The sequence below is a fragment of the Acomys minous genome, assembly GCF_964271855.1.
Source record: "Acomys minous genome assembly, chromosome: 1".
NCBI lineage: Eukaryota > Metazoa > Chordata > Mammalia > Rodentia > Muridae > Acomys > Acomys minous.
In genome coordinates, this window is record NC_140483.1 from 58,439,232 (window position 1) to 58,463,598 (window position 24,367).

At 45.2% G+C, this 24,367-nt stretch overlaps 1 protein-coding gene across 8 annotated transcripts in view; it reads left to right on the forward strand.

Moving 5' to 3' along the window:
• The window catches only part of SRGAP2 (SLIT-ROBO Rho GTPase activating protein 2), a 224,160-nt gene that overhangs the window by 191,211 nt on the left and 8,582 nt on the right, over positions 1-24,367 (forward strand). For 6 of the 8 annotated variants that reach the window (XM_084791026.1, XM_084791029.1, XM_084791030.1 and 3 more), the window contains exons 15-21: positions 4,642-4,719; positions 5,502-5,636; positions 7,699-7,804; positions 15,018-15,242; positions 18,689-18,768; positions 20,602-20,782; positions 22,731-22,877. In XM_084791026.1, coding sequence (XP_084647152.1) covers positions 4,642-4,719; positions 5,502-5,636; positions 7,699-7,804; positions 15,018-15,242; positions 18,689-18,768; positions 20,602-20,782; positions 22,731-22,877 — 952 coding nt within the window. Of the gene's footprint in view, positions 1-4,641; positions 4,720-5,501; positions 5,637-7,698; positions 7,805-15,017; positions 15,243-18,688; positions 18,769-20,601; positions 20,783-22,730; positions 22,878-23,556; positions 23,960-24,367 lie in introns of those variants that run through there. The other 2 variants (XM_084791032.1, XM_084791033.1) reach the window with 2 other exon arrangements.

Consider the following 24,367-nt stretch of genomic DNA (forward strand, 5'->3'; position numbering starts at 1 on the left):
CACCTAAAGAACAACAGGAACACGGTGCAGATTCACTCATCCATGCATTCATTTGTTCATTCAACACAAAAGTCTATATTGATTGCTTATTATAAACCAGTAAAAAGGTTCTTCCTGAACCTTTTGTTCCACTGAAGAACAAACTTGATCAGCCAAAAAACAAATTGACTTGCAATATTTCCAGTGCTGGTGTATGTCTTAAAGCAAAGCAAAGTGTGGGATGGCGGTGGAGAAAGGCATTGGAGCGGGCCATACAAAGCCCACACTTGGGTGGAGTTGTGGAAAAGGGTGATCCATGTGTCCATGGGAAAGAAGAGTATTTTGTGAAGAGAGAACACAAAATGTAAAAACTGTTGACATCTGTACTGAAAGTAGAGAGGCTGAAGCACGTAGAGGGAAGGGAGGCTGACCGGGGAGGATGGTGCAGGCCCAGGCGCTCATGGCTTTGTTGGCTACAGCTGGTATTTGGGTTTTATTCTGAGTGAGGTGGGGAGGTGTTGGAGAATTCTAAACACTAATCCTGTGTTTGAATCTCTGGAGGCTGCCTGGAGATTAAAACCAGGAGGAGGAAGGAAGAAGCTCCTGCAGTAAGCCCAGGGCTACCATGATAGCCGAGGCTAGGCAGCCTGTTAGCCATGGTGTTAGCTGAGACCTGAAAAGTCCAAGTATTACGGCTTGAACAAACCTATCACTACACCTGCACAGACATAGTTCATGAAGAGATAAAAATGCGGCACATTTGTGTGAGGATGTAGACTAGGGTAACGCTCTTGAATGTAAATTTAGCGATATCTAGCAAAATAATATATGTACTTATTCAATTTGGCAGTATTTCTAGGAGTTACTGTAAATGTATGCTTCAAACAATGTTTTTTTTTTAAACCGCCTGTTCACAAGACTGTTTGCAGTAGCATTATTTATAATTGCAAATAGTGTGAACATCCTGAGTGCACCCATACGTAGGAGAGTGATTTTGAAACCATGGTACATCATATAGTGGAGCAGTGTGTCGTTGTCGTGTATGGTGAGCACGAGCTTCATAGGCTGATACAGAGAGATTTCAAGGATATATTGTTAAGTCAAAAAACAAGATACAAAACAGTGTTTAATGTATTTTCACATAAAAATGAAGATTTATAAATACATTGACTATGTATGTATCTTTTCATTTCTACAGAAAAAGACAGGGACAAAAAGTCTAAAGGCCAGTATTTTACTGGTTTGTCATTACTAGTAGACAGTAGATCCAAGAGTGACTATATTCTCTGTTTTGACTTTAGAATGACATTAGTGGCCCCCATACACAAAAGATAAATGAAGAAGTAAAACTAAGATGTGAATAAAACCCCACATGGAATGTGAACAGTGACAAGGAAGGCTAACTACATCATAGATGAGAGTGATGCACCAATAAATCATTTTAGATATTTTGATTTTAAGACTTTAAACTTACAATTTGGCTAGTAAAATGCCTAGTGTGCAAGTTTAAGGGCCTGGGTTCAGATCGCCAAAACCCACATAACAAGCTGGGTATGGCAGCACACGCCTGTAACCTCAGTGCTAACTACATGTAGGAAGCAAAGACAGGGAGGTCACTGAGCCTCATGCCCAGCCAGCCCAGTGAAAGCAAAGAGCTTACAGGTCAGGGAGGGACCTTATCTTTAAAGTAGCAAAGGTAGAGAACAAGAGAGTGCGACACCTGATGTTGACCTCTGGTCTCCACACATACATGCATGCATATATGTATACACTCCCATTAAGCAGTGCTCCACACACTCAAAAGACAAAAAGAGGTATTAAATAAATATTATTTATAAGAATTAATACTTTTATCATAGAAGTGTTGATTAACAGTTATGAAATTGTGTGTATTCTAGGACTAAACAAGTAAATACCTTGTTGATTTGGGGTTGTGGGAGGGGAATGTATGCTAGGACAGTTGTGTTCCATACTGGCCTAGAACTTACTAGAAGAGCTGTAGTGGCTGCAGACTTACAGTGATCCTCCAGCCTCAGCCTCCAGAGTGTTAGAGGTCTGAGCCATCGTTTCTGGCTATTGATGGAGTTTGGAGTGTTTTTTTGTTTTTGTTTTTGTTTTTTCAATCTCAGCACATAATAGCTAGTCAAAAAGTATTTGTCTAGCTGAATTGCTATTTGCACAAGGAAAATATTCAAGGAATTCATGGAGTCCCTAAAAAGCTATGCGTAATTTGAGTATGTACTTTTAGTAGATTCATAACCTTTGTTAGCCTCAAAGGAGTCTATGGTACAGCAAGTGCTAGGAGTTTTTACATCCCAACTATCACAGTTTCCTCTGTAGGACAAATAGATGAGGAAACTAAACCTCTTCATGGTGCTGAGTCGGGATCCAGGAGGACGTACAAGAGAAGGAATCTGAGGGACCACCAAAATAACCATGAGGAAATTCTTTTTAATCTGCTATTTTCAAGAAAGGACTGTGAGGTGGTAGTTGTAATAGTCAGCTTAAGAATTATGTAGGAGAGCAACTCTTAGCAACAAGTCCAGCAGGTTTTAAGACATTTCCAGATCACTTACCCAAATCTAAAGGGGTTTGTGCTTTCGTGTTAGCATGTGCTAAGAAGAACAAAGACTAGAGATTGTGGATGTTACTTAGGTTATGCTTTGTAGCAAAATGCCAAGTGGTTTCTCTTTTTTAGAAAACTTACTGTTTCTCCTCTCATAATTATCACATCAGGGGCTCTAAAGATTCTGTCTGGTGGGACAGTGAGATGACTCAGTGGGTTAAAGTGCTTGCCTTGCACAACTGATGATGTGAGTTCAGTCCTCAGAACATGGACCTCCATACATGGGTCACAGCACACATGCCTGCACACATACACAATAATAAAAATAGGTCTTACTCTAGAAATTAGGTCCTGTTCCCTAGGAGAACTGGAAACCAGACTGAAATAGAGCTCAGTATTTTAGGCCAGGTGTCTGATTTCCAACAAGCTCATTTGTTCTTCCTGTGATCCCACAGGCCAAGGCTACATGTCCTTAGCCATCAGACCTACCCAGAAGCACTGAGGTGCCCCCTCAAGAAGTTGTGTAGGATCTCCCCAGCTAAAACACACCAACTAGCCTGGTTTGAGATGATATTTCCTTATACCCTGTGTTTCCGATAAGTCTTTGGGTATGTTTCTGTTTGTGTCAGAGCCTTGCTACTTATGATACATTCTGTGTTTAAACAATTTCTGGCTCTCGTACCCCATTTGGTGACTGATGTAGTACAACAGCACTGGCGTTGATGGGATTTTAATGTTGCTTGTTGAAATATTCCTGTGAGGAATATTTCAGAGATTACTTTAGAGGAACAAACAACTTACATCTTATTCCAAGCCAGGTAATCACATTCCTTCACTTACTTTCAGTCAGATTCCATAATATCAGTCTTGGCCTGTGTGGTGTACACCTCCCGAAAGCTAATTGAATACAGCGCCCCTTACTTCAAGGGTAATTCTGAAACAACTAGCAAAATACACCATTATTCTATCTGGTTGTTTTTCTAAAATCAATCTGAGATTTATATCAAGGTTTTTGGAGGATCACAGAGAAATGTTGACAGAGGAGCCCAAGGCTTGGAAGGAGGTCCTGAGACAGCTAGAGACCCTGGTTAAGCCTGCTCACTGGCCAGTCGGCAGTGCTGTGTTCCCTGCCTTCTCTTACTGGTTTACAGTTCCATGTGTGCTGTTCTCTGTAAACTGTGTCAAGCATAAACAGGCCAAGATGGCTCCCTCCCCATCCTCTGTACTTACAAACCAATAGGCCCCATGCCGGACACTGAAAACTCAGTCTGTGATTGCAGCCACAAGACTGCCTTTGGTTCTACCTGGTTCTTCTGGTCATCATTTACCAGTCCCTCGCCTAGATGAGAGGATTACTGCCAACCCAGACCCTGTACAGTTATATGATGACCAAATACCTCCTGGGAAAGCATTAGTGGCAGTCACTGTATAAGCTTATTTTTCATGACTGTCTCTACTCCAGCAAAATCATGAGAAGATAGTGTTTGACACCTCATACTGCTGCATTTACATGTTTTCTTTAGAAAAACACAGCAGTCACGGACCAGTGCCTAGGTCAAAGACTAGTGTTAACACTAGGTCAAATAGTGTTAGCTATTGACTGTTCATTTTTGTTCTTATATCCTCTGTTTTTCATCACTTCTGAAAGCATTTTCCCTAGAATAATAGGGTTAATGTTAAAATGCTAAAGAAATCATAACAACCCCAGCCTTTCTCTGCTAGCCTCTCTAATTGCACCTAATATTTTGCTTTCCAATTCCCACCTCCATTCTTGACCACAGGCAATGAGAAAGCACCAACAAGTGACTTCCCTGCTTTACAGGTAGGAACATGACATTAAAAGCAGGAGAGGCCACAGCTTAGGAGTCTCCCTTAGAATCAGAAGAGACTGTGGCCTGATGCTTTCCTTACACTAATGCTTCACAATCATTCCAGAGACTTTTCAAGCATCACTGCCCTCCCTTTGTCCTAAAAAAAGAAAAGACAAAAGACATAGTACCAATGGAGATGAGTATTCTATTAATCTTGGCCTTATGATTGTGAACTTGCTTTTTTTTTTTTTTCCACTTTAACCACTTTATTTTGTGTGTTTCTAGGCCTACAACATGAGGGAATTTTCCGAGTGTCTGGATCACAAGTAGAAGTGAATGACATAAAAAATGCGTTTGAGAGAGGTGAGGTGGGAGTAAACAGCCATAATAAGACTAAATGTTTGCCATCCTTGGAGAGCTGGTGCCACATTTTGCCCCTAGAGTTCCCTGAGCTAATAAAGCCAAGAAGTTGCCTGTTTTCTCGGTACTTTCAGGAGATGCACAGAGACATGCTGGGGCATGTCCCAGCTTCCTTTTTTCCTAGCCTCGCCCATCCTGCTTCATTCCTATGGTGATCTGCCAAAACCCAAGTAGCTACTATATATCCCGGCAGTTTATAGCCGTATCCAGAACCCTTGGTGGCAGTTAATATCAGGGCTAATGTGCCTGTTCATTGTCTCCCATTTATCATCTTGTGGTCTATTAAGGTAATGGGCAAGCCTTGGCAATTTCTGTCAGGGTAATGGATATATATAGTTTCAATTTAAGGTTGGTGTTATCATTAAATTTAATTACATTTGATATGAAGTTTTCCATGGGGATTCTGGGATGACTGTTCTGTCAGTAGGTGTCCTTTGCTTTGGTAGTCAGAGAAACTGGCCTCCTGGCCTTGTTTTCCCTCCACCAGGGGCTTAGTTCTCTCCTGTTCATGATTCTTGTGAGAGAAACAGTTCCTGGTTTCCACCTCCCAACCCACAGGGAATGTTCATTAGGCTGAACAGTTTGCCACATCATGGCCACCGTGCTGGGTAGGGAGATAATGAGGCGAGGACGTAAATAGGTCACCACCCCCCCATCTCTGCCTCATCCTGTGTGATTTGTCTAACTTTCTTTCTTTCCTTGTGGCTTGGGGGCTACCTCTTCAGGAGAGGACCCCCTGGCCGGGGACCAGAATGACCATGACATGGACTCCATAGCTGGTGTTCTCAAGCTTTACTTCCGGGGCCTGGAACACCCTCTCTTCCCCAAGGACGTCTTCCATGACTTGATTGCCTGTGTCAGTAAGTATCGTTATGCCCCGTGAGTGGCAGCAAGCTACTTGGACGTTTCCGTTGATTCATTTCCTTATAAGCTTTTCAATAAAGTTTTTCTTTTCTATTTATTTCTGCCAGTGAGTTTTACCTCTTTATCTCCACTGTTTTATCCCTAGTAGGGGTAGAGAAAGAATGATTTTACAGTAATAGTATAGGAGTCAAGTCCAGACTTTTTCCTTTCTAGTTTATCCTTTCTAATTTATCTCAGTCATTAAATCCTTAATATCTCTGGGTTTCATCTTTTTAGTAAAATGCTTTTAAATTCATCCGTAAGATCCAGTCTTGTCAGTCTTAAAGCTTTTGTACAATGTCTGAACTATTAGCAGAACCAGAGGAAAGTGTAAACACTGACCATGCTCCTTGCTTATTGTTTTATATGTGCCATGGCTTACCTGCTACATATACTCACATGTCTCTGCAAGCAAGAAAAGCCCCTCTGTGTGCTTTCCCAGAGAAAGATCTGTTTTCATTAGAATTCTCCATTAGGACTTGAAAAGCTATTCCTAGACATTTAGTTTAATTCATGATACTGAAGCATCCTACCACTTGGTTCCATGGAAAGCAATCCATGGAAATTGAAATTCCTATTAAGTCATTCAGGAAGCAGATTATCTTACTTAGGATTTCTATTGCTGTTAAAACACCATGACCAAGAGCATCTCAAGGAGGAAAAGACTTCCATCACTAAAGAAAGTCAGAGCAGGAACTCAAATAGGGTCAGAATTTAGAGGCAGGAACTGATGCAGAGGCCATGGAGGGGTGCTACTTACTGGCTTGATCCCCACAGTTTTCTCAGCCTGCTTTCTTACAGCTCCTGCGACCACCAGCCACCCACATGAGGTGGGCCCTCCCATATCAGTCGAGAAAACACACAAGTTTATTCACAGGCTAATCTGGTGGGGACATTTTCTCAGTCAAGGTTCCCTCTTCCCAAATGCCTCTAGCTGGTGTCAAGTTGACATAAAGGTAACCAGTACCTAGCTAGCCCCTATCTAAATGATGGCCCAGAAGATGAAGAGAGTTAGTGTTTTCCCAGGTTGAGCAAGGCCTTCCTTCATGCCTCCTGAGATTCCAGTTGACCTGAGCATTTGGACTGAGTGATTGATTGTTTCTCTTGATTGTCCTGAGAAAAGCCCAGGGTATCTGGGATGCTAGTCTCTGTGTGAGAGTCTAATGGAAAGGAGTTTATGGATATTACTTACTTACATACATACATACATGCATACATGCATACATACATACATACCTCGTGTCTTTTCTAAGACTGGACCTAAGTGAAGTCCCTTACGTTGGGCTGGAGTTGCCAAACACACCAGATTCCTCGGCTGCCCAGTTCTTATTCCTGCTCCTATTCCAGTATTTGCTGCTTATTTTTTGTTCACGTAAAGACAGCCCGATCATGTTCATATAACACACTATGGAAGTTGGAAGCTGTTTTTGACAGAGGTCACAAGCATATCACCAAATCTGTAACTAACATGACCGTAGCACAAAAAAAGACCTCTCTTGTCTTCTTCACCAATTTTACTACTTCTCTGGGGTCCCTTTATCTTCTGTCTAGTCAGACCCTGCTCATTTCTACTTTAGATAAGAGAGGGGGAAGTCAGGCGTATCAGGAAGAGGAATAGATAACTGTGTGTAGAGGGGTCAACGAAGGATTTGCACAGCCTCTGTCCCTTCTCATGTGTGGGGCCCGTCAAGACTGAACATTCAGCAGTCATGACAGGTTTGAGGTAACCTTTATATCTATTGCTGTTTAAATTAGAGGGCAGACATATCCAACTCCTTCTGTGCCTATTGGAACATACACACAGAGTCCTGTATCAGTCAGGGTGTGCGTCCCTGCGTGTGCTGTCTTGAAACAGCCTCATCCCACAGTACATACAGGGCAAAACTCCCGTCGCTGTCCCAGGGCTGTGTAAGAGCGGGCTCTGCTTGCTCTGGGAGTTACAGTGCATGGGAAGAAGCCTCTGACTGTTCCTTCTGGGATCGCGGTCATGCTGGAGGTAACGTACCTTTCTTCTTTCAGCAATGGACAACCTGCAAGAGAGAGCTGTGCATATCCGGAAAGTCCTTCTGGTCCTGCCCAAGCCCACTCTGATTATCATGAGATACCTCTTTGCCTTCCTCAATCAGTGAGTAGCCTTCACAATGAAAGACTCGGCTTTGACTGCACAGAGCTTTCACACAGATCTATGTCTAATTGTCCATCCTAACAGACACTTACTGTGCATCTACCATGCACTGACTGCAGTGCTAGGCTGCTAAGAATACACTGTCAAATGGTAAAAGAAAACCCTTTTATCTCATGGGCCAAGGAAGGAAACAAGCAACAGTCAATACATTAGGTAGACTAGGTACTAAGAAGTAAAGAGGAATAAAGATGGAGACAGAGTTCAGGAGTCTTACTGGACAAAAGATAAGAAAGAAGAGCTGATTTAGGGATGTGCTTGCCACAAATGCCTCTCTAAGAAGACAAAGTATAAGCAGTAGCCAGAAGGGTGAGAAATGGAGCTCTAAGGACATTGAAGACTTAAGAGTCAAAGTAGGTTTAGGTTTGAGAAATGACTTAAAGCCTTTAAAGAGAAAAATGGTATGATCTGACTTTTAGGTATTTATTTTAAAACCTGCCAATTACTTTGGAGAAGTTACTGAAGGTCAGAAAGAAGAGAGACCTATTCCAAAATTGTGACATGGTCTAGCTGAGGCATTGATAGGCCAGAAGGTGACAGAAAGGGTCAGGCTTAGGATATACTTTGAACACAGGCCTGATAGTACCTGCTTATAGCCTGGGTGAGGTAAGATAAATCCTAAACTTTTAAACATAAGGGAAGCGATGAATTTATGGAGTTAGGGGAGGCAAGGAATAGAGAAAGAGATTGAGACAGTGCTGATGTGGACCAGGTAATTCTACACATCTGTTACGAGTCCAAGAGGAAGTGTTTTTTTTTTCAGTAGCTGTGCATGGCAACCTGATATGAGTAAACCCTGAGGTGAAGATATCAGTGTGATAGCCACGTATAGTAAGTGTGGCTGGAAAAAAAAAATCTCAGGCCAGGCGGTAGTGGCACACGCCTTTAATCCCAGCACTCGGGAGGCGGAGGCAGGCGGATCGGTATGAGTTCGAGGCCAGCCTGGTCTACATAGTGACTCTAGGACAGCCAAGGCTACACAGAGAAACCCTGTCTCAAAAAACCAAAATGAATAAATTAAAATTAAAACATTTTTTAAAAGTCTCAGGGTGAGAGGAGCCATCAGCCTAGATTGGGCATTTCTCATTCAAGCAATGCATGCTTGCCTGGGACACGTAGGAGTCCCCATGTTGCAATAAAGGCAGGAAGCAGGAACATGCACCTTTTAGGCAATTCTGTCTTCATTTTACTCAACAATGTAGAACCAAGATTATAACCTGAAGGCCTGAGAGGCACTCCAATATATTTCCTTTGGATCCATTGTGTCTTGAAAATGTTGAAAAAGTGTTTAACTGTTTGGAGATCCTACTTTGAAAATTTTAGATTCCTGGCTTTTGAAAAGTTCCTAGATCTGACATTATTAAACATACATTCTTTTGTGGCAGCCATTCCCAGTGGCATTGGGGATGTCCACTGGCTTAGACAGGCATAGCTTACCGTGGTCCCCAGTGTTCTCCTTGTTGTCATCTGTCATCATGCTGGTTCTGGGTTTCTACCAAGAAGTAGTTGTGTGAATTCCTGAATCCATCAAAACAGGGAAACAAAGGGTAAAACAAAGGGTCAGAATGTTTTCATTTTAGAGCATACTTTGTGACTATGAAATCTTCATACATAGTTAGTCTTTGTTTAAAGTGACTACACGCCTCCTCCTATCTACTCTTTCATGACTGGCCTGGCCTTATAGGCCATCTGTAGTGGCCCCTGCCTAAGGTCTTATTAGAAAGCCCACACCATTACCTGTCCCACTGCAGAACTACAGAAATCCCGGCTCTCCAGTCTGCATCCTTCCCAAGGTGTGTCTGACTCAGCACCCCATGTGTCCTTGAGATGAACTCCTCCTCGTAACTCATCCGTGTGCTCACGCACAGCCTGGAAAACACCGCTCGCTGCTCGACAGTTAGTCAGCCCCCTCAGGGCCACAAGTCACTATGTATTCTTATCGTCATGTCCCAGCCCCTAACCTGAGCCTTGTTTCCCTCCATGAACTAGGAGCATGACAAGGACAGCCAAATGGAGCAGCTGGGAGAGACAGTGAAGACACAAATTAACTGTTATCTTCCCCAGACTTACAGGGGAGAGAAACAATAGAGTAAGCATGATGCAGTATAAGAGACAGTGGCCATTGCTGAAAAAAACAAACAAACAAACAAAACAAGGGATGGTACTAATTCCAATTACTATTATATACATACACACAAACTAATAAATAATAATAATAATAATAATAATAATAATAATAATAATAATAATAATATAATTTTTGAAATACTGTTTTACTGATCAGCAAGGTGTTATATTGCAAAGGTAAAGCAAAGTGTTCATGGGAAGATGACAGCTGCTAAGTGTGTAGCTACCAACAGCTGCAGCAGGAGGTGGCAACTGCTTCCTCATGGAGACTTGACCTGGATGCACACTTTAGGGATGCACGCTTTAATCCTAGCTGATGTTTGTTCTTGGATTGTACACATACTGAATCTCAGGGAACCAAACTGATGATATCCATGGGTTGACTCTTGAGCTGCAGCTTAGCTTGACTTTAGCCCAAGGTCTCTTGTTTTGAAAATGTTGGGCTAGAGCTATGGGTCTCATCCGAATGCTCACCTTGGGGAAGTTCTGGCTCCAAGCTCACAAAATGCACCTTACAGGAAGATAGTGCTTAGCCATAAAAAAGAATGGAGTATTGGTACATGCTACCACATGGTGAGCTTGAAAACATTGTGTTGAGTTCATATACCAGACATATACAAAACTCAACATTGTAAGATTCCATTTCTGTGAAATTTCCAAAACAGGCAAATCCATGGAAATATGAAGTTGATTCCTAGTAGCCAAGGACTAAGAGGAGAGTTGGAAATAACATTTAGTGAATGCCAGATTTCCTTCTGTAATGATGAAAATGTGCAAATTAGAGGTCATGGTTACATTGTGAATATGCTAAATACCACCAAGTTACATACTTTTATTAATTATTATTTTTATTTAGAATACAGAGTGGTGGGTTTTGTTATGATCTTATCATACATATATATCATTTTACTTTGTTCTTATTCGCCCCGTTGTCCCCCACCTCTTCTTGCCAGTCCTCTTCCTCTTCTAAAAGCCTCTACTTCTTTCTGCTCATGCTCTGTCCCACTACCCTTCTTTTGTCCCTTCCCCTCCCGTTAGGCCTTCTCTTCTCTCCTAATCCCTTCTCTATTGTCACGTCCTACACACACACACACACACACACACAGAGAGAGAGAGAGAGAGAGAGACAGAGAGACAGAGAGACAGAGAGACAGAGAGACAGAGACAGACAGACAGAGAGACAGACAGAAAGAGAGACAGAGCTGCACAGAGAAAAGAATATGTTGAGAAGGCTGTCATCAGGAAAACAGCAAACTGTGTACTTGGTGTTCTTGTGGAAAGCCTGACAGTGGGAGCGGAGCCTTTCTCTGACTGTTTTGACTGCTTTGGCACCCTTGTTCTCCTACTGGACTGCCTCATCCAGCCTTGATGTGAGGGTATGTGCCTGGTTTGATTGTAGCTTGTGTTTGGCTGATGTCCCTGGGAGGCCTACTCCTTTCTGAAAGGAGGGGGTGGGAGTAGGAGTGGGCCTGGGAAAAGAGGAGGTTAGGGAGTCAGGGTAGGAAGAGGGGAAGGAGGGGAAACTAGTTGGAGTGTGATATATGAGAGGAAAAAGAAGGAAAGGGGAAACTGGGTGTGGTGGCACACTTCTTTAATCCCAGCACTAGGGAGGCAGAGGCAGGCGGAGTTCGAGGCCAGTCCAGGACAGTCAAGGCTACACAAAGAAACTCTGTCTCAAAAAAGAGAAAAGAAAAAAAGAGGAAAGGAAAGGGAAACGAGGATAGTAAAAACAGAAAGAAAAGAAAGAAAAACAACCAACAATAAATATTGGTAAAGCTGTCAGGAAGGAGGAACTCTTATATAAGCTGGTGCAGCCATTATGGAAATCAAAATGCAGGTGCCACAAAAATACTGGGAAAAAAAAAAAAAGAAATACCACATGACTCAGCTAAAACATTCTGGCAATATTCCTGAAGGATTCTAAGTCAACATACCACAGATATATTTGCATCTCTTTGTTTACTGTTGCAGTATTCACAGTAGCCAAGATATGTAACTAGCCTAGCAATAAGTCTGAACAGATGAGTGGATAAACATGGTTATTGTATTCAGGGATAAGGAGGAATAGAATTACATCATTGGCAGGAAAGTGAATAGGACCAAAGATCATTGCATGAAATGCAATATATTTACATAAATGTGCAGATGTTTGAAGTAGAAACCATGGAGAAATGGCAGTTACTAGCTTGCTCCCATGTACAGTTATACTTCTTTACACAGTCCAGGCTTACCCGCTTAAAGACAGCACTGCCCTCAGTGGGCTGAGCCCCCTACATCAATTAGCAGGCAAGGAAATTCCCCAGAATATCCTCACAGGCCGGTCTGATGGGAGCAGTTCTTCAACTGAGGCTCCTCCTCCCCAGGCGCATCAAGTTGACAATCACGATCAGCTGTCAAAAAGCCCCTGGTCTTTTTTGGTTCTGTTTTGGTGTTTAATGGGAATCAGAAAATGGGCATAGATTCACAAGACTATTTTTCACAAAAATATGTCCTCTTCTAGATCCTTTTCACCGTAACCTCCTATGAATGGGACAGTCTTTTCAAGAGCAGGGACAGGGGACTTCGCACATCCTTCATCTGTCGTAGAACTTTTACTCAGGTTTCTTGGGAATAGAGTGCTTCTGTTACTTGTTTGTTTGTTTAATTATTATGTACACAGTGCTATCCCTGCATGTACACCTGCAGGCCAGAAGAAGGGATCAGATCACATCATAGATGGCTGTGAGCCACCATGTGGTTGCTGGGAATTGAACTCATGACCTCTGGAAGAGCAGTCAGTGCTCTTAACTGCTGAGCCATCTCTCCAGCCCGAGTGCTTCTCTTTGACTATCACACTTCCCAGAAACTTTGTTTTCTTGTTTCAAAAACACTCTCATCTCACATTAAAGAAACAAAGCTTTCCTGAGCTACAAAGTATTATCCTATGGCATCTCACATGTGAGTCATTTCTGCTGAGGTTATCAAGGTAATAAATATCTCTTCTGTCGGGCTAGAAAGGTGGCTCAGAGGTTAAGAGCATTAGCTCCACTTCCTAAAGGTTCTAAGTTCAACTCCCAGCAACTACACGGTGGCTCACAACCATCTATAGTGAGATCTGGTGCCCTATTCTGGTGTGCAGGTGTACATGCAGGCAGGCAGAGCACTGTATACATAATAAATAATAAATCTTTTTAAAAAAATCTCTCCTGTCTCTCTACAGTTTTAATCTGATGATAAAGCAAACATACATGTTTCTCGAGTCTTTTCTAAACCTGTTTCCTTTTAACTCGGAGTCCAAAGAAGGATTTTAAAATTAAATGTCTAGTAATTCCTTTGAGTTGGATGTGACGGTACAGGGCTGTGAATAGCATTTGGAAGGCCAAGGCAGGAAGACAGTGAGTTTGAGGCCAGACTGGGGTATATAATGAATCTCAGTCTTAAGCAAAGACAAATCAATTCCTATGTGGCCATCCAGCCCCTAGAATGACACCCTCCCCACTGGTCTTTCCTGCGTTGTAGAATAGTGCTTCTCAATGCTGCTGTTCATGGCAGTTGCTCACAGCTGCTGTGCCATCTCTGATGTCCTACAGTGACTGTAGAAGGGTCACAAGGTGCATGTCAGATTCTCCAGCAGAGGAGAAAGCCATTATTAGAGGAAAACCAGCTTTGCGACTTGAATCTGGATATGGGGCACACTAGAAATAAACTTCGCCTGATTCACAAGACCAGGAGTGGTATCCAAAGACTCTAGTTTCTCTTCAGGATCTGTCAGAATTAGATGCTGAGAACCTACTGCCAAAGACCACAGAAAAGCCAAACTCCTCAGCAATGTCCATAGCCCTTTAAGAGGAGGTACCCAAAGTCAACCCAGCCTTCTGTCTGAGACAGACAGTGTCTTTCTTAGTCAGTGTTTGACCATGGCCACTCTTATAAAGGAAAGACTTTAATTAAGGTTTTCTTACAGTTTCAGAGGTTTGGTCCCTTGTCATCATGATAAGAGGAATGTGGTGGCACTCAGGCAGACATGGTAGAAGTAGCTAAGAGTTCTACAGCAGGCAGCAGGAAGAGAAAGGCAGGGCCTGACTTGGGGTTTTGGAACCTCAAAGCCCACCCCCAGAAGCACACTTCCTCCAACAAGGCCACACCTACTAACCCCTCCCAAGCAGTGCCACTCCCTGCTGACTACACATTCAAATATAGGAGCCTATGGGGGCCATTCTTAGTCAAATCACCGCAGGCAGGGACCCAGGAGACTCCTCAGGCATGGCTATAGTTAAGTGCTTGGGTCCTTGGCCAAGGTTGGGGTGTAACTGGAGCAGCTGCTGGCTGAGAATGGAAGGAATCTCCAAATAAACAAACAATAGTAAAATTAGCCTATGTCTAAGGGAACCCCAAACAGAATATAAACAGAATGCATGATTAATTCCTGGATATAATAAATCAAGGAGATATTATGAAAATGTGAAATTAACTATTGTAGAAAGAATTCACTCTCCTGGTGGAGTGAAAAACTAATCAGCTGACTATTTTTTAATAAGTATAGAATTTGGAATAGAAAGTGCCCAGTAATTTGATTCTTTTGTATGCATGCATGAAAGCACACGATGCACAGTTCCTGTGTCCTGTGACTGTTTCCCAGAGCAAGCCGAGGCCCCCATCTGCTTGCTAGTTTATTCAGTTGGTCTGTGGGAGCCGTATCCAGTTCTGCAGAGTGTTACATGCTGTGTTCTCTGAGCAGGGTGGCGCTGATGCATAAGGTCAAAGGTAAGGGCAAAACTGAGACACAAGGATTCGAATAGGTAAGTGGAGAAAAAGGGTCAGCCCTGCAATCAGTTCTGCATCTTTCCTTTCCTTGGCTCCGGAATAACCATCAATAGTCACTCTCTCCTCCTCAGCTGAGTTTCCAGAAGGCTTCTGATGCCCACAAAGCCAGGTGGCAGTTTGTGGACCTACCAACTTTCCTTCTGGCAGTGCCTCTTGTGTTAGTGTTTTCTGGGCATTCATGTGAGAGCTTTCTAATTTCCCCTCTTTCCCTCCCCTCCCCCCCTAGCTTATCACAGTTCAGTGAAGAGAACATGATGGACCCCTACAACCTTGCCATCTGCTTCGGGCCCTCACTGATGTCAGTGCCAGAGGGCCACGACCAGGTGTCCTGTCAAGCCCACGTGAATGAACTGATCAAAACCATCATCATCCAACATGAGAACATCTTCCCAAACCCCAGGGAGCTGGAGGGCCCCATCTACAGCCGAGGAGGAAGCATGGAAGATTACTGGTAGGAGCCTAGGGAGGGGAGGAGGGAAGAGAATGCCTGACGATAATCACTGGTGTAGGAACCAGGTGGTCAAGGACAACCCAAAGGAAAACAGCCAGGTCATCTCACCTCCACTTACAGATTCTGTAGGTTGCCAGGGTCTGGCCATTCTCCCATCCTGGACCCACCTACAGAATGTGTCACTTCATCCACCTACCACCCCACTTTTGTATGAGTGTTGTATGACTCGGGACCATCTTGGACGATAATGACAACATTAAGAGCAGTTTGCAAGGAAAACAGAGTTTACAGAATGGTGTTTAGACCTGCTGTTCATCAGGGAACGGTGCCCAAGCTGCATATTGTGAGGAAAACAGAGCTGGGTTCCAGGGAATCCTGTTCTTAGGAGGAAGAGTCCACCTATGAGACGTAATCTCCTGACTGAGTTTGTAAGGTGGCATGTCAGATGATTTCTGAAGTTTGTGAAGAGAAAAAGGTGTAAACGTATTTGGGGTAATTTATAAAGAGTTCCACCCCCTGGAAGAGTATGAGTTTATGTGGACAAGGTTTTTTATGACCTAGCCTGCGCACAGAATTCTAAAAGGAACCTCTAGGTATCTTTGTGTTGGACCATCTCTTTTAGATGAATGAATCATTTCCAGAAAAATCATTTCCCCTTTTCAGATAAACTCCTTACAATCCAGAAAGGCCAGTGCAGTGTATCAGCCCACCCCAGTGATTGGGGCTTCACCCCTGGTCACGTGTCTTCTAGGATAAGTCTCTATCCAGGGCCTCACACAGATATGGTGATGCCATGTCACAGTGCCATTCTTCACTAAATACAAAGACAGCTGTCTCTCTTCTCACCCTAGTGTCCCATATCTCCTTCCTTCTTCTCCAGATGGTTTTCAATAGAAGCTGAAGGCACAAGCCAGCCCCAATCAGATTCCATCTAAGTTGACATCTAGCCTTCCAGCCACATTGCTAGCAACCAGGGTGGAGGGGACAAAGCTCTTGTTTACGTAATTAGCAGCCAATTGGTCCAGGATTCTCCATGATTATCTCAGAACCATTGCCCAAGAAGTGAAGAAAATAACATTTGTGCCTCTGCTAGCTTCCTATGGCAGTGGCATCCTTGGAGCCACTCTCTCCTGGTCTTTATCTGAGCTGGGGGACCTTAGGTGGCTCACTTAGAGACAGAGCTTTCTGTCACTGACAGGTGTTTCATGGTGATGGGCCTGTTGATCAGTTAGGTGAGCTCTAAGGATTTATTCTCTTGTACATGCTCCCCTCTGCATGGGTAGGTAAAAAGCTGTAGAACGGTGCCTTCAGTTCTTGCCTTTACCTGTGAAGATGGCCTTCGCTTCCTAAATATCAAATCATTGTAGGTTCTAGACCAATAAAGGGGAGGCAGTGCTCCCAGCCCCCTGATCCCCAGAGAGCAGAGACCAAGGAGTGGTTTACTAGAACACACATATGGAAACTCTTTCTTCTAGCTTTCTCCCAGGTGTTTTCCTAAGCCCTTACCCCATATGTTGTGTACGTGATACACACACACACACACACACACACACACACACACACACACACACACACACAACCACTGTTTTGGTTTTGGTTTTAGTTTTTGCTTTTTCGAGACAGGGTTTCTCTGTGTAGCCTTGGCTGTCCTAGACTTGCTTTGTAGACCAGGCTGGCCTCGAACTCACAGTGATGCACCTGCCTCTGCCTCCCAAGTGCTGGGATTAAAGATGTGCGCCACCACTGCCCAGCATGTATATGATATTTATTTGTGGCTTTTGGAAACACCGCACAGGAAATCTGGGAACATTTGTGCCATTAGCCCTGGCCTTAGGCCAGGGCCACCACAGAGCAATAGTCATTGACCTAGCTCCTGACTTCCCTTCTGTAGGAAGAGAGATACTAATCACATTGAGCTAAGGCAGTGAAAAGGTAAGCCCCCCCAAATCCAGAAGAGAGGCCAAGAGACCAGGGCCATCAGCATCGGGCACCATCTCTCCACAGATGTGGGCAAGTACATTACACCGGCTACTAGTCCCCAAACCAGATTCTGGTTGCCTAGGCCTGCTACTGGGACCTAGGGCCTCAGGTGTTGATAGGGTTAGGCGTGTTGTCAGGGGCATAGGAAGGGAGATGCATGGGATTTTAGGACTATGTGGAACCTCAAAAAGGACCATTCCTTGACCATGGTGTAGATTTGAAAGTGGAAAGTCCAGACCTGGGGGCCAGAGTGAGATGCAGAGTCTCCAACTCCAGACAGATCTTCTTACTCAGAAAAGCTCAGGATGGGATGGCTAATACATAACTTTGAGCAAGCCCTCCAGAGGTTGCCTTGCGGTTGGAGAACTGATGTTTTGGTGCCTTAGGAGATGTGCAGGAATGAGCTGTACCCTGGGTAAAGGTGTGCATGGCTAATGCCTTTCCAGAGTGCCGCCAAACTCGCTGGATAGTCTTTGTGCCCAGAAAACAGTAAGGAATTATACCCGCATTTTTTTAAACAAAGAATAATCCCTATTGATGTTCTACCAGAGTATTCTCTGGAACTTAAGAACCCTCCTTAGGACTGGCTTGTACCTTGTCTTTAAGGAGCCTTCTTGGAGGAAGGGGCTTTTGTATTGGGTAGGGAGAGGCAGGCTCCGTGGCAGGAGGCAGGGCCTGCCGGGAATGTTTGCTGGCTAATACCTACTGCCAGAGAAGAAAACATCAGACAGGGTCAGAGGATTTTTTTTCTGCTATTCAAGACCTCCCTGAGCCAGAAGATAAGAGACCAAATACTTCCTTAGTAACGTCTAGCCGTTCTCAGTTCTCTACTGTGGATGACTGGCCGCCAGTAAAATGTAACCAGCAGCAGATCCCTCTACCCTCGCCCTTGCTTTCCACTCAGCCTCCACTCACTTCCTACTTCCTCATCAGTGCGTGCATAAGCTAATCAGTCACACAGCACTGCCTCAGAGCATCAAGTAAATGGAAGAGGGAAAGAAGCACACTCACTAAGCACACCTCATGCCAAAGCCTTCACCAACTTACACCAGTGACTCCTCACACACCCGGATCTATTTAAAAGGTAACAACACAAAGGAGCTATCAAACATGAGAGTTGGCATTCAGGTCCAGTTGACCCTGCTGCCTCCTTAAGAACCAGGAATGAGTTCATAAAGAGTCTTGACCTCTGAGTAGCTGTGCTTTCTAAAGAGTCTGTTTGTAACTTCAAAGGCCTTCTCTTTCTCTCAAGGCCATCTAAGTCCCAAGCAGTGATGAGTGTGGCTTGGGGAGCAGAAACTAGAGAGCTGCCAGAGCGCTTTCCTTCTTAGCAGTGGATGGCTGTGCACTGAGAGTACAGAAAGCAATTGATTTGATGCCTCTGTGTGCCAAGGAAACTGCATCAGAGAGAAGAAGAAAATGTGAGGACCAGATACTGATGCCCTGTTATTACTCTTCTGTTTCAGTGACAGCACTCATGGAGAGACTACCTCTGCTGAAGACTCCACCCAGGATGTGACAACAGAGCACCACACAAGTGATGACGGTATGCTGTGGGGCTACTGGGTCAGTAAAGCAGAAATGATAGTGTATAGTATGCGTTTCGACAAACTCTGCTGTCCTACGGTCCCTAGGGAGAAGAAAGAAGTTCCTTGTCTCTCCTTCTCTTGGAGGAGCATTCTCAAATAACAGATTGCACCCGGGGTGAATAGTGTACCTTTTGTGGTCCTTCAGCTTCCTTGCCCCACCTCTTAGCTCCCTATCTAGCCTGAGTCCAGTAGATATCAACCCCCAGTGCTGCTGCCAGGTTACTGGAAACCAAAGCAAAGCTCATTTGAAAAACATCAAGCCTGGGGAGGAGAGACGCTGGGTGCCAAGAGCTCAGCAGAAGCCAAGTGAGGGGAGTAGGAACGAGGACACAGAAACCACACGCCTGCACGCCTGCCAACTGGAAAGTCTGACCCCTTCCAAAGTACGGAATTGTGTGTGCTGAGCGGCCTGTGAGCGTGCGTCCAGGGCTGGTGTGCTCAGCTGTCGCCCTCAAACCCCTCTAGGGTGCTCATGATTTATTAGAGTCTATCCAGCCAGCACATTTTCCCTGTTTGCAACAGCTCCACACCTCCATTTCTGGATCACTTGGTCTCTGGAAGTCTCGTCAGTTGACAGGGGGCCTCAGGATTTTATGGGCAGAAGAATGAAATGGCACAGTCTGCAGAGCTCTGCCTGCCCCCCTGCCTTGCTAGAAATCCTGCAACCTGGAGCCAGCTTCTAGAGGGGTTGGGGCCGGGACTTCTTGTTTATCCTGATAGGAGAAGGATCAGGCTAATCTTTATGAGAGAAGTAGGTGTAACTGGGGAATTCAGTGTTGCTTAGCACTGCCTTCTTCTCATACTGTCAGAGGTTCTGGCTCTGGTGAGATTGATGGGGCAGCTGAGAAAACGAGGTCATGAAGTCAAGTGATGTACCTGAGGCTGCAGAGAGCTGAGTCTGGACTGCAAAGAGCGGTGGACTCTTCGGCCTGCCAGTTTAGGAGCAGACTTGCCAGCCAGGGCTTTATGGGCCCAGGCTTGTCTTTACCCAGCTTTCCTTACAACCTATGCTTTGGGGGGCCATCTACTTCCTCTCCAGTCTCTGCTGCAGCTTACAACAGATAAAGGATGCAGCGGTGACTAAGTGCACCTGTAGCACATGCTGGGCACGTCTCAGCTTTCCACAGTTGTAACTGACACCTCATGACCCCTTCAGGAGAAGGGGCACTGTCCCTGTCATCCTCCATCTATAGATAAGGAAAGAAAAGCCCACACAGAAGAAAAAACACATCACACCTTTTCAAGTTATTTTCATATGTGTTTGCCATATACTGGTTTTAAACCACTTTATATATTTTACATTCTACTGGGAGGACTGAATGACACAAGTAAGTTTCTTAAAATATCAAGTGTTGGATGGCTGATGAATTTCCTATATAATAAGAAAAGAAATACTGCTTAAAAGTACAGTATGATAGGCTGGGTACAGAGCTCAGTGGTAGCGTGTCTTTGAGTGTCCACATATGAAGCCCTGAGTTCAATTTGCAGTACTGCCTAAAAGAAGTAAAAAAATACAGAATGGCACTTTGGACAGTAGGCGGTGTCGGCATAAAAAGCCGTGGAATCACAAAGAAGTTAGCAGGGAAAGCAGTGCCCCCATCTGCCACTCCAGGCAGAGGGGAGGAGTTGGACAGGGCAGCAGGAGCACAGGCTCTTAGATGTTTGCAGATGCTGTGTGCTTTGTGTTTTCACTGAGTTGTCCCCCCACCACTGTTGGTAGGCTTTTCACCCAGTTCCCTCCATCTGTAGATCCCGGAACCATGTGCTCCCTTCTTTTCTGCCCTTCCCAGAATGTGAGCCCATAGAGGCCATTGCCAAGTTTGACTACGTAGGCCGGACAGCCCGAGAGCTGTCTTTCAAGAAGGGAGCGTCCTTGCTGCTTTACCAGCGAGCTTCGGATGACTGGTGGGAAGGGCGGCACAACGGAATAGACGGCCTCATCCCCCATCAGTACATCGTAGTCCAAGACACGTAAGTGGGACCCTACCACCTTTGAGGGTGGGCCCTGCTGCACTGTGGGAGTGAGACTTCGTTCTGGAACCGTGAGTCTGTGAGGGAGACTAATTCCCAAAGGTCCCCAGGCTTAATGGTCCCTGGAGAGCACCCTACCCTCAACTCAATGGAGAACTGTCTCGATCTCCCCACTTTCTCTTTTCCCTTTAAATCACCACTTGATCTATTTGTTTTAGAAACATGCCAGCCAGCATTTATATTTATGCCTAATGAGTAATGGTGTGGACTTTTTAATTTGACCATGCATATTTCCTTTCTGGAAAGGTCAGGTTGAGAAAACATTTAACTTCTCTGTTTTCTATATGTACATTTCTGTTTTTTTGAGATAAGGTCTCTGTTTTAGTTAGGATTAGTATTGCTGTGATGAAATACTATGACCAAAGTAACTTGGGGAGGAAAGAGTTAATTTGGTTTACACTTCCATCACTGAAAGAATTCTGGACTAGAACTCAGAGAAACTCAGCCCCTGGCAGGAACCTGGAGGCAGGAGCTGATGCACAGGCCTTGGAGGAACTCTGCTTACTGGCTTGCTCCTCAGGGCTTGCTCAGCCTGCTTTCTTATAGCACCCACGACCACCAGCCCAGGGACAGCACCACCCACAATGGACTGGGCCCTCCCCCCCATCAATCACTAATTAAGAAAATACCTTACAGCTGCATCTTGCGGAGGCATTGTCTCAATTGCAGTTCCATCTTTCCAGATAACTCTAGCTTGTGTCAAGTTGACATAAGACCAGGCAGCGCAGCCTCACTCTAACGTAGGCTGCTTGATCTCACTACATATAGCAGTCCTCCTGCCTGGGCCTCCCCAGTGCTAAGATTATAGGCACGAGCCATCAGAGTTGGCTTCTCTTTGTAAACAACTACCTACACTCCAGCCTGCTGAGCCATTGATAGTACTTTCCCACCGGCAAATGAAAACTTGACAGGTTACATTTTGAGAAATCTGGCATAAGAAGCCTTGTAAAAGAAGAAAAGTAGGGCAAGGAGGGAAAAGGATATCGGAGAACAAGGGAATCCAGAGTTGGCTCTGGAGTCTTACTGGATAGGCTGTCGGTTGCCTCCCACCCTTTGAAGCAATGGCTCCTGGGCAGGAAGTAGTGGCCTCCCCAGACCTGCCGCCCTGTCCCTTTGCCCTAACGCTGCCTGGAGACAGCTCTCTAGGATGCAGCATTGTCACTGTTGCCAGCTCTTCCCTTACTATTATCTTTTTTGAAGGTTGATACCATGACTGCACCCTCCCAGCCTCTCCCGGGCTCTTCTGCGGGGAAATCCTCCCTGGGTTGATAACATCGCAAACCTGCTGGCCATCAGTGCATGGACAGGACCCTCCCAAACTTAGCATTATGACTTCACCACTGGACCGAGAGAAGATGAATTGTGGGGGAAAAGGGCTCTCTTGGTCATCAGTAGCCAGAGGGGCCAGGAGAGCAGTGGAGAGACCTGAGACCCTCTTGGATGCTCTGAGCGAGGCTACGTGTGCTACGACAGTGTGGCCAACACTGGCGTTTCCCCTACAGAGCCACTACAGAGCTGCCTGTCCCTCCCAGCCGTGCTCAGGACTTCAGCAGATAAACCACAGCCTGGGCCTCCCCACCCCCTCCAGGAGGAGGTCCCATCGTGGCCACCCCACAAAAGCAGCATGGACTCAAAGGCAGCCGCTTTGAATCCAGGTGTCCCCTAGCCAAGCTGAGGAGCTGAGAACCAAAGAGGGCTTAGTACATAATTTACTTTTATTTAACTGACCCTCCGAAGGCCTTCTCAGGTTCCCTTGCCTCTGCTCACAAAGCGAGCCCCCACACTGTGTGAGGTTGTGTGTATGTCCGGGGAGGGCCGTCCTGCTGGTTTAACGCTGCTTTTTGTGTTGTTTTCCCTTCTCCCTGCCTGCCTGTCCCTTCTGCCCTAGCGAGGACGGTGTCGTGGAAAGGTCCAGCCCCAAGTCTGAGATTGAGGTCATGTCTGAGCCACCTGAAGAAAAGGTGACAGCCAGAACGGGGGCCAGCTGTCCCACTGGGGGTCATGTAGCTGATATTTATCTTGCAAACATCAACAAGTAAGCGCTGCTTTTCATTTTCTGCACCCCTAAATGATTCACTCACTCAGCCTCACCCCTGGCCTAACCCCACTTCCACTCCTGTGCTGTACGCAGAGCTCCCAGCTCCCCCAGCCTAACCGTTTTCGTGTGTTGTTTGCTGCTGCGAGGTGGATAGCAGGACTGAGGAGGCTTCTGTGGGTCTGAGGGCAGGCCGCAGCCTCCAGCTCTCTGTTACCATCCCGTAGTACTCTGTGTGTCCCACAGTGTCTGTCTGCCCAGACTTGCTGGCAGTTTTAGCCAAACCTTCCTCAAAGCTTTGGTCACCTTATGCAACTTGGTTTTGTGCTATTTCTTCTCAGTGCCTTCACTTTTCCAATTCCTATGCAAATAGCATTTGATAGCTTCTTTGACCCTTGTCTGTCTGAAGATTCAGAGTCGGGTATGTCTTCCGCCAAGCTAATGTTCCACCAGGTGGGCTTACCTAGATGCCCTGTGCCTCCCTATTGTACATTCATGGCCCTGGAAAAGAGAAGAGCACTGAGCCCAAGGGAAGCTTTGTCCTGAGCTCCTAAATCATCCTGTGACCCTTCGCTCCCTTTCACACTAGCAGAAATCACCTGTCATGTTTCCTGTTGCTTTAGCACTGTGTTAGCCTTCCCTAGCGGCCCCCTTGCAGAAGCCCACTCCTGTCCAGCAGGCTTACTGTGACCCCAGCTTTCATTGTGGCCATTAGCAGTGTTCTGAGTCTAACTCCATCCACACCTGCTGGCTATCTAGAGGGAGTCCTCGTTCGGCCGCCCATGAGCTGCTGCCTCCCCAAGAGGCACTCAGGCTATTGGAGAACTAATCTCATCTCAAGGGGCCAGACACCAACTCCTACAGACCTCTTTCCGCCAGACCCTGAACTGTGGCCAGTGCCAGGAGGATGACAAGCCCCGGGGCACTCCTGGTGAACATGGATTGGAGAGATGACGTACAGTTTGTATTCCTTCCGACTTCGGAGGGGTGAAATGATTTGCACTTGGAAACCCTGTTAACCATAGCCTCTGGACTCTGAGACTGGAAGGAGAATAAAAGATGCTCATTGTTTTTAAACTGCATGAGGTTGCCAGATCTCTTGGCTTTTTTCAACCCAGACAATAGAGGGGGTGGGGCGCATGGATCTTTCCTATCTCTTTTACCCTCAAGTTCATTTAGTTTGTTCAGCTCACTTACTCAGTCATAGTTTAATTCAGACCAGAGGATTTTATGCTTCCCTCCAGTGTGCCAGGAGGGCAAGCTAATAAGAAGTAGCTGCCAGCTAACCACATTTCTTTTTTCATTATTTACAAGTCCGTGTTAATTTCGAGTATGCACTCACAAGGTCATAAGCCTAGTAAGTCAGAAACCAAGGCTGCATGGTGGAGGGGAAGTTAGATGTTTATTTGGATACTCTTAATTTTGTTTCTTATGGTGTTGGGGACAGAACTCAATAAGTCACATATTCAGACGGAGCACTCAACTCCCAA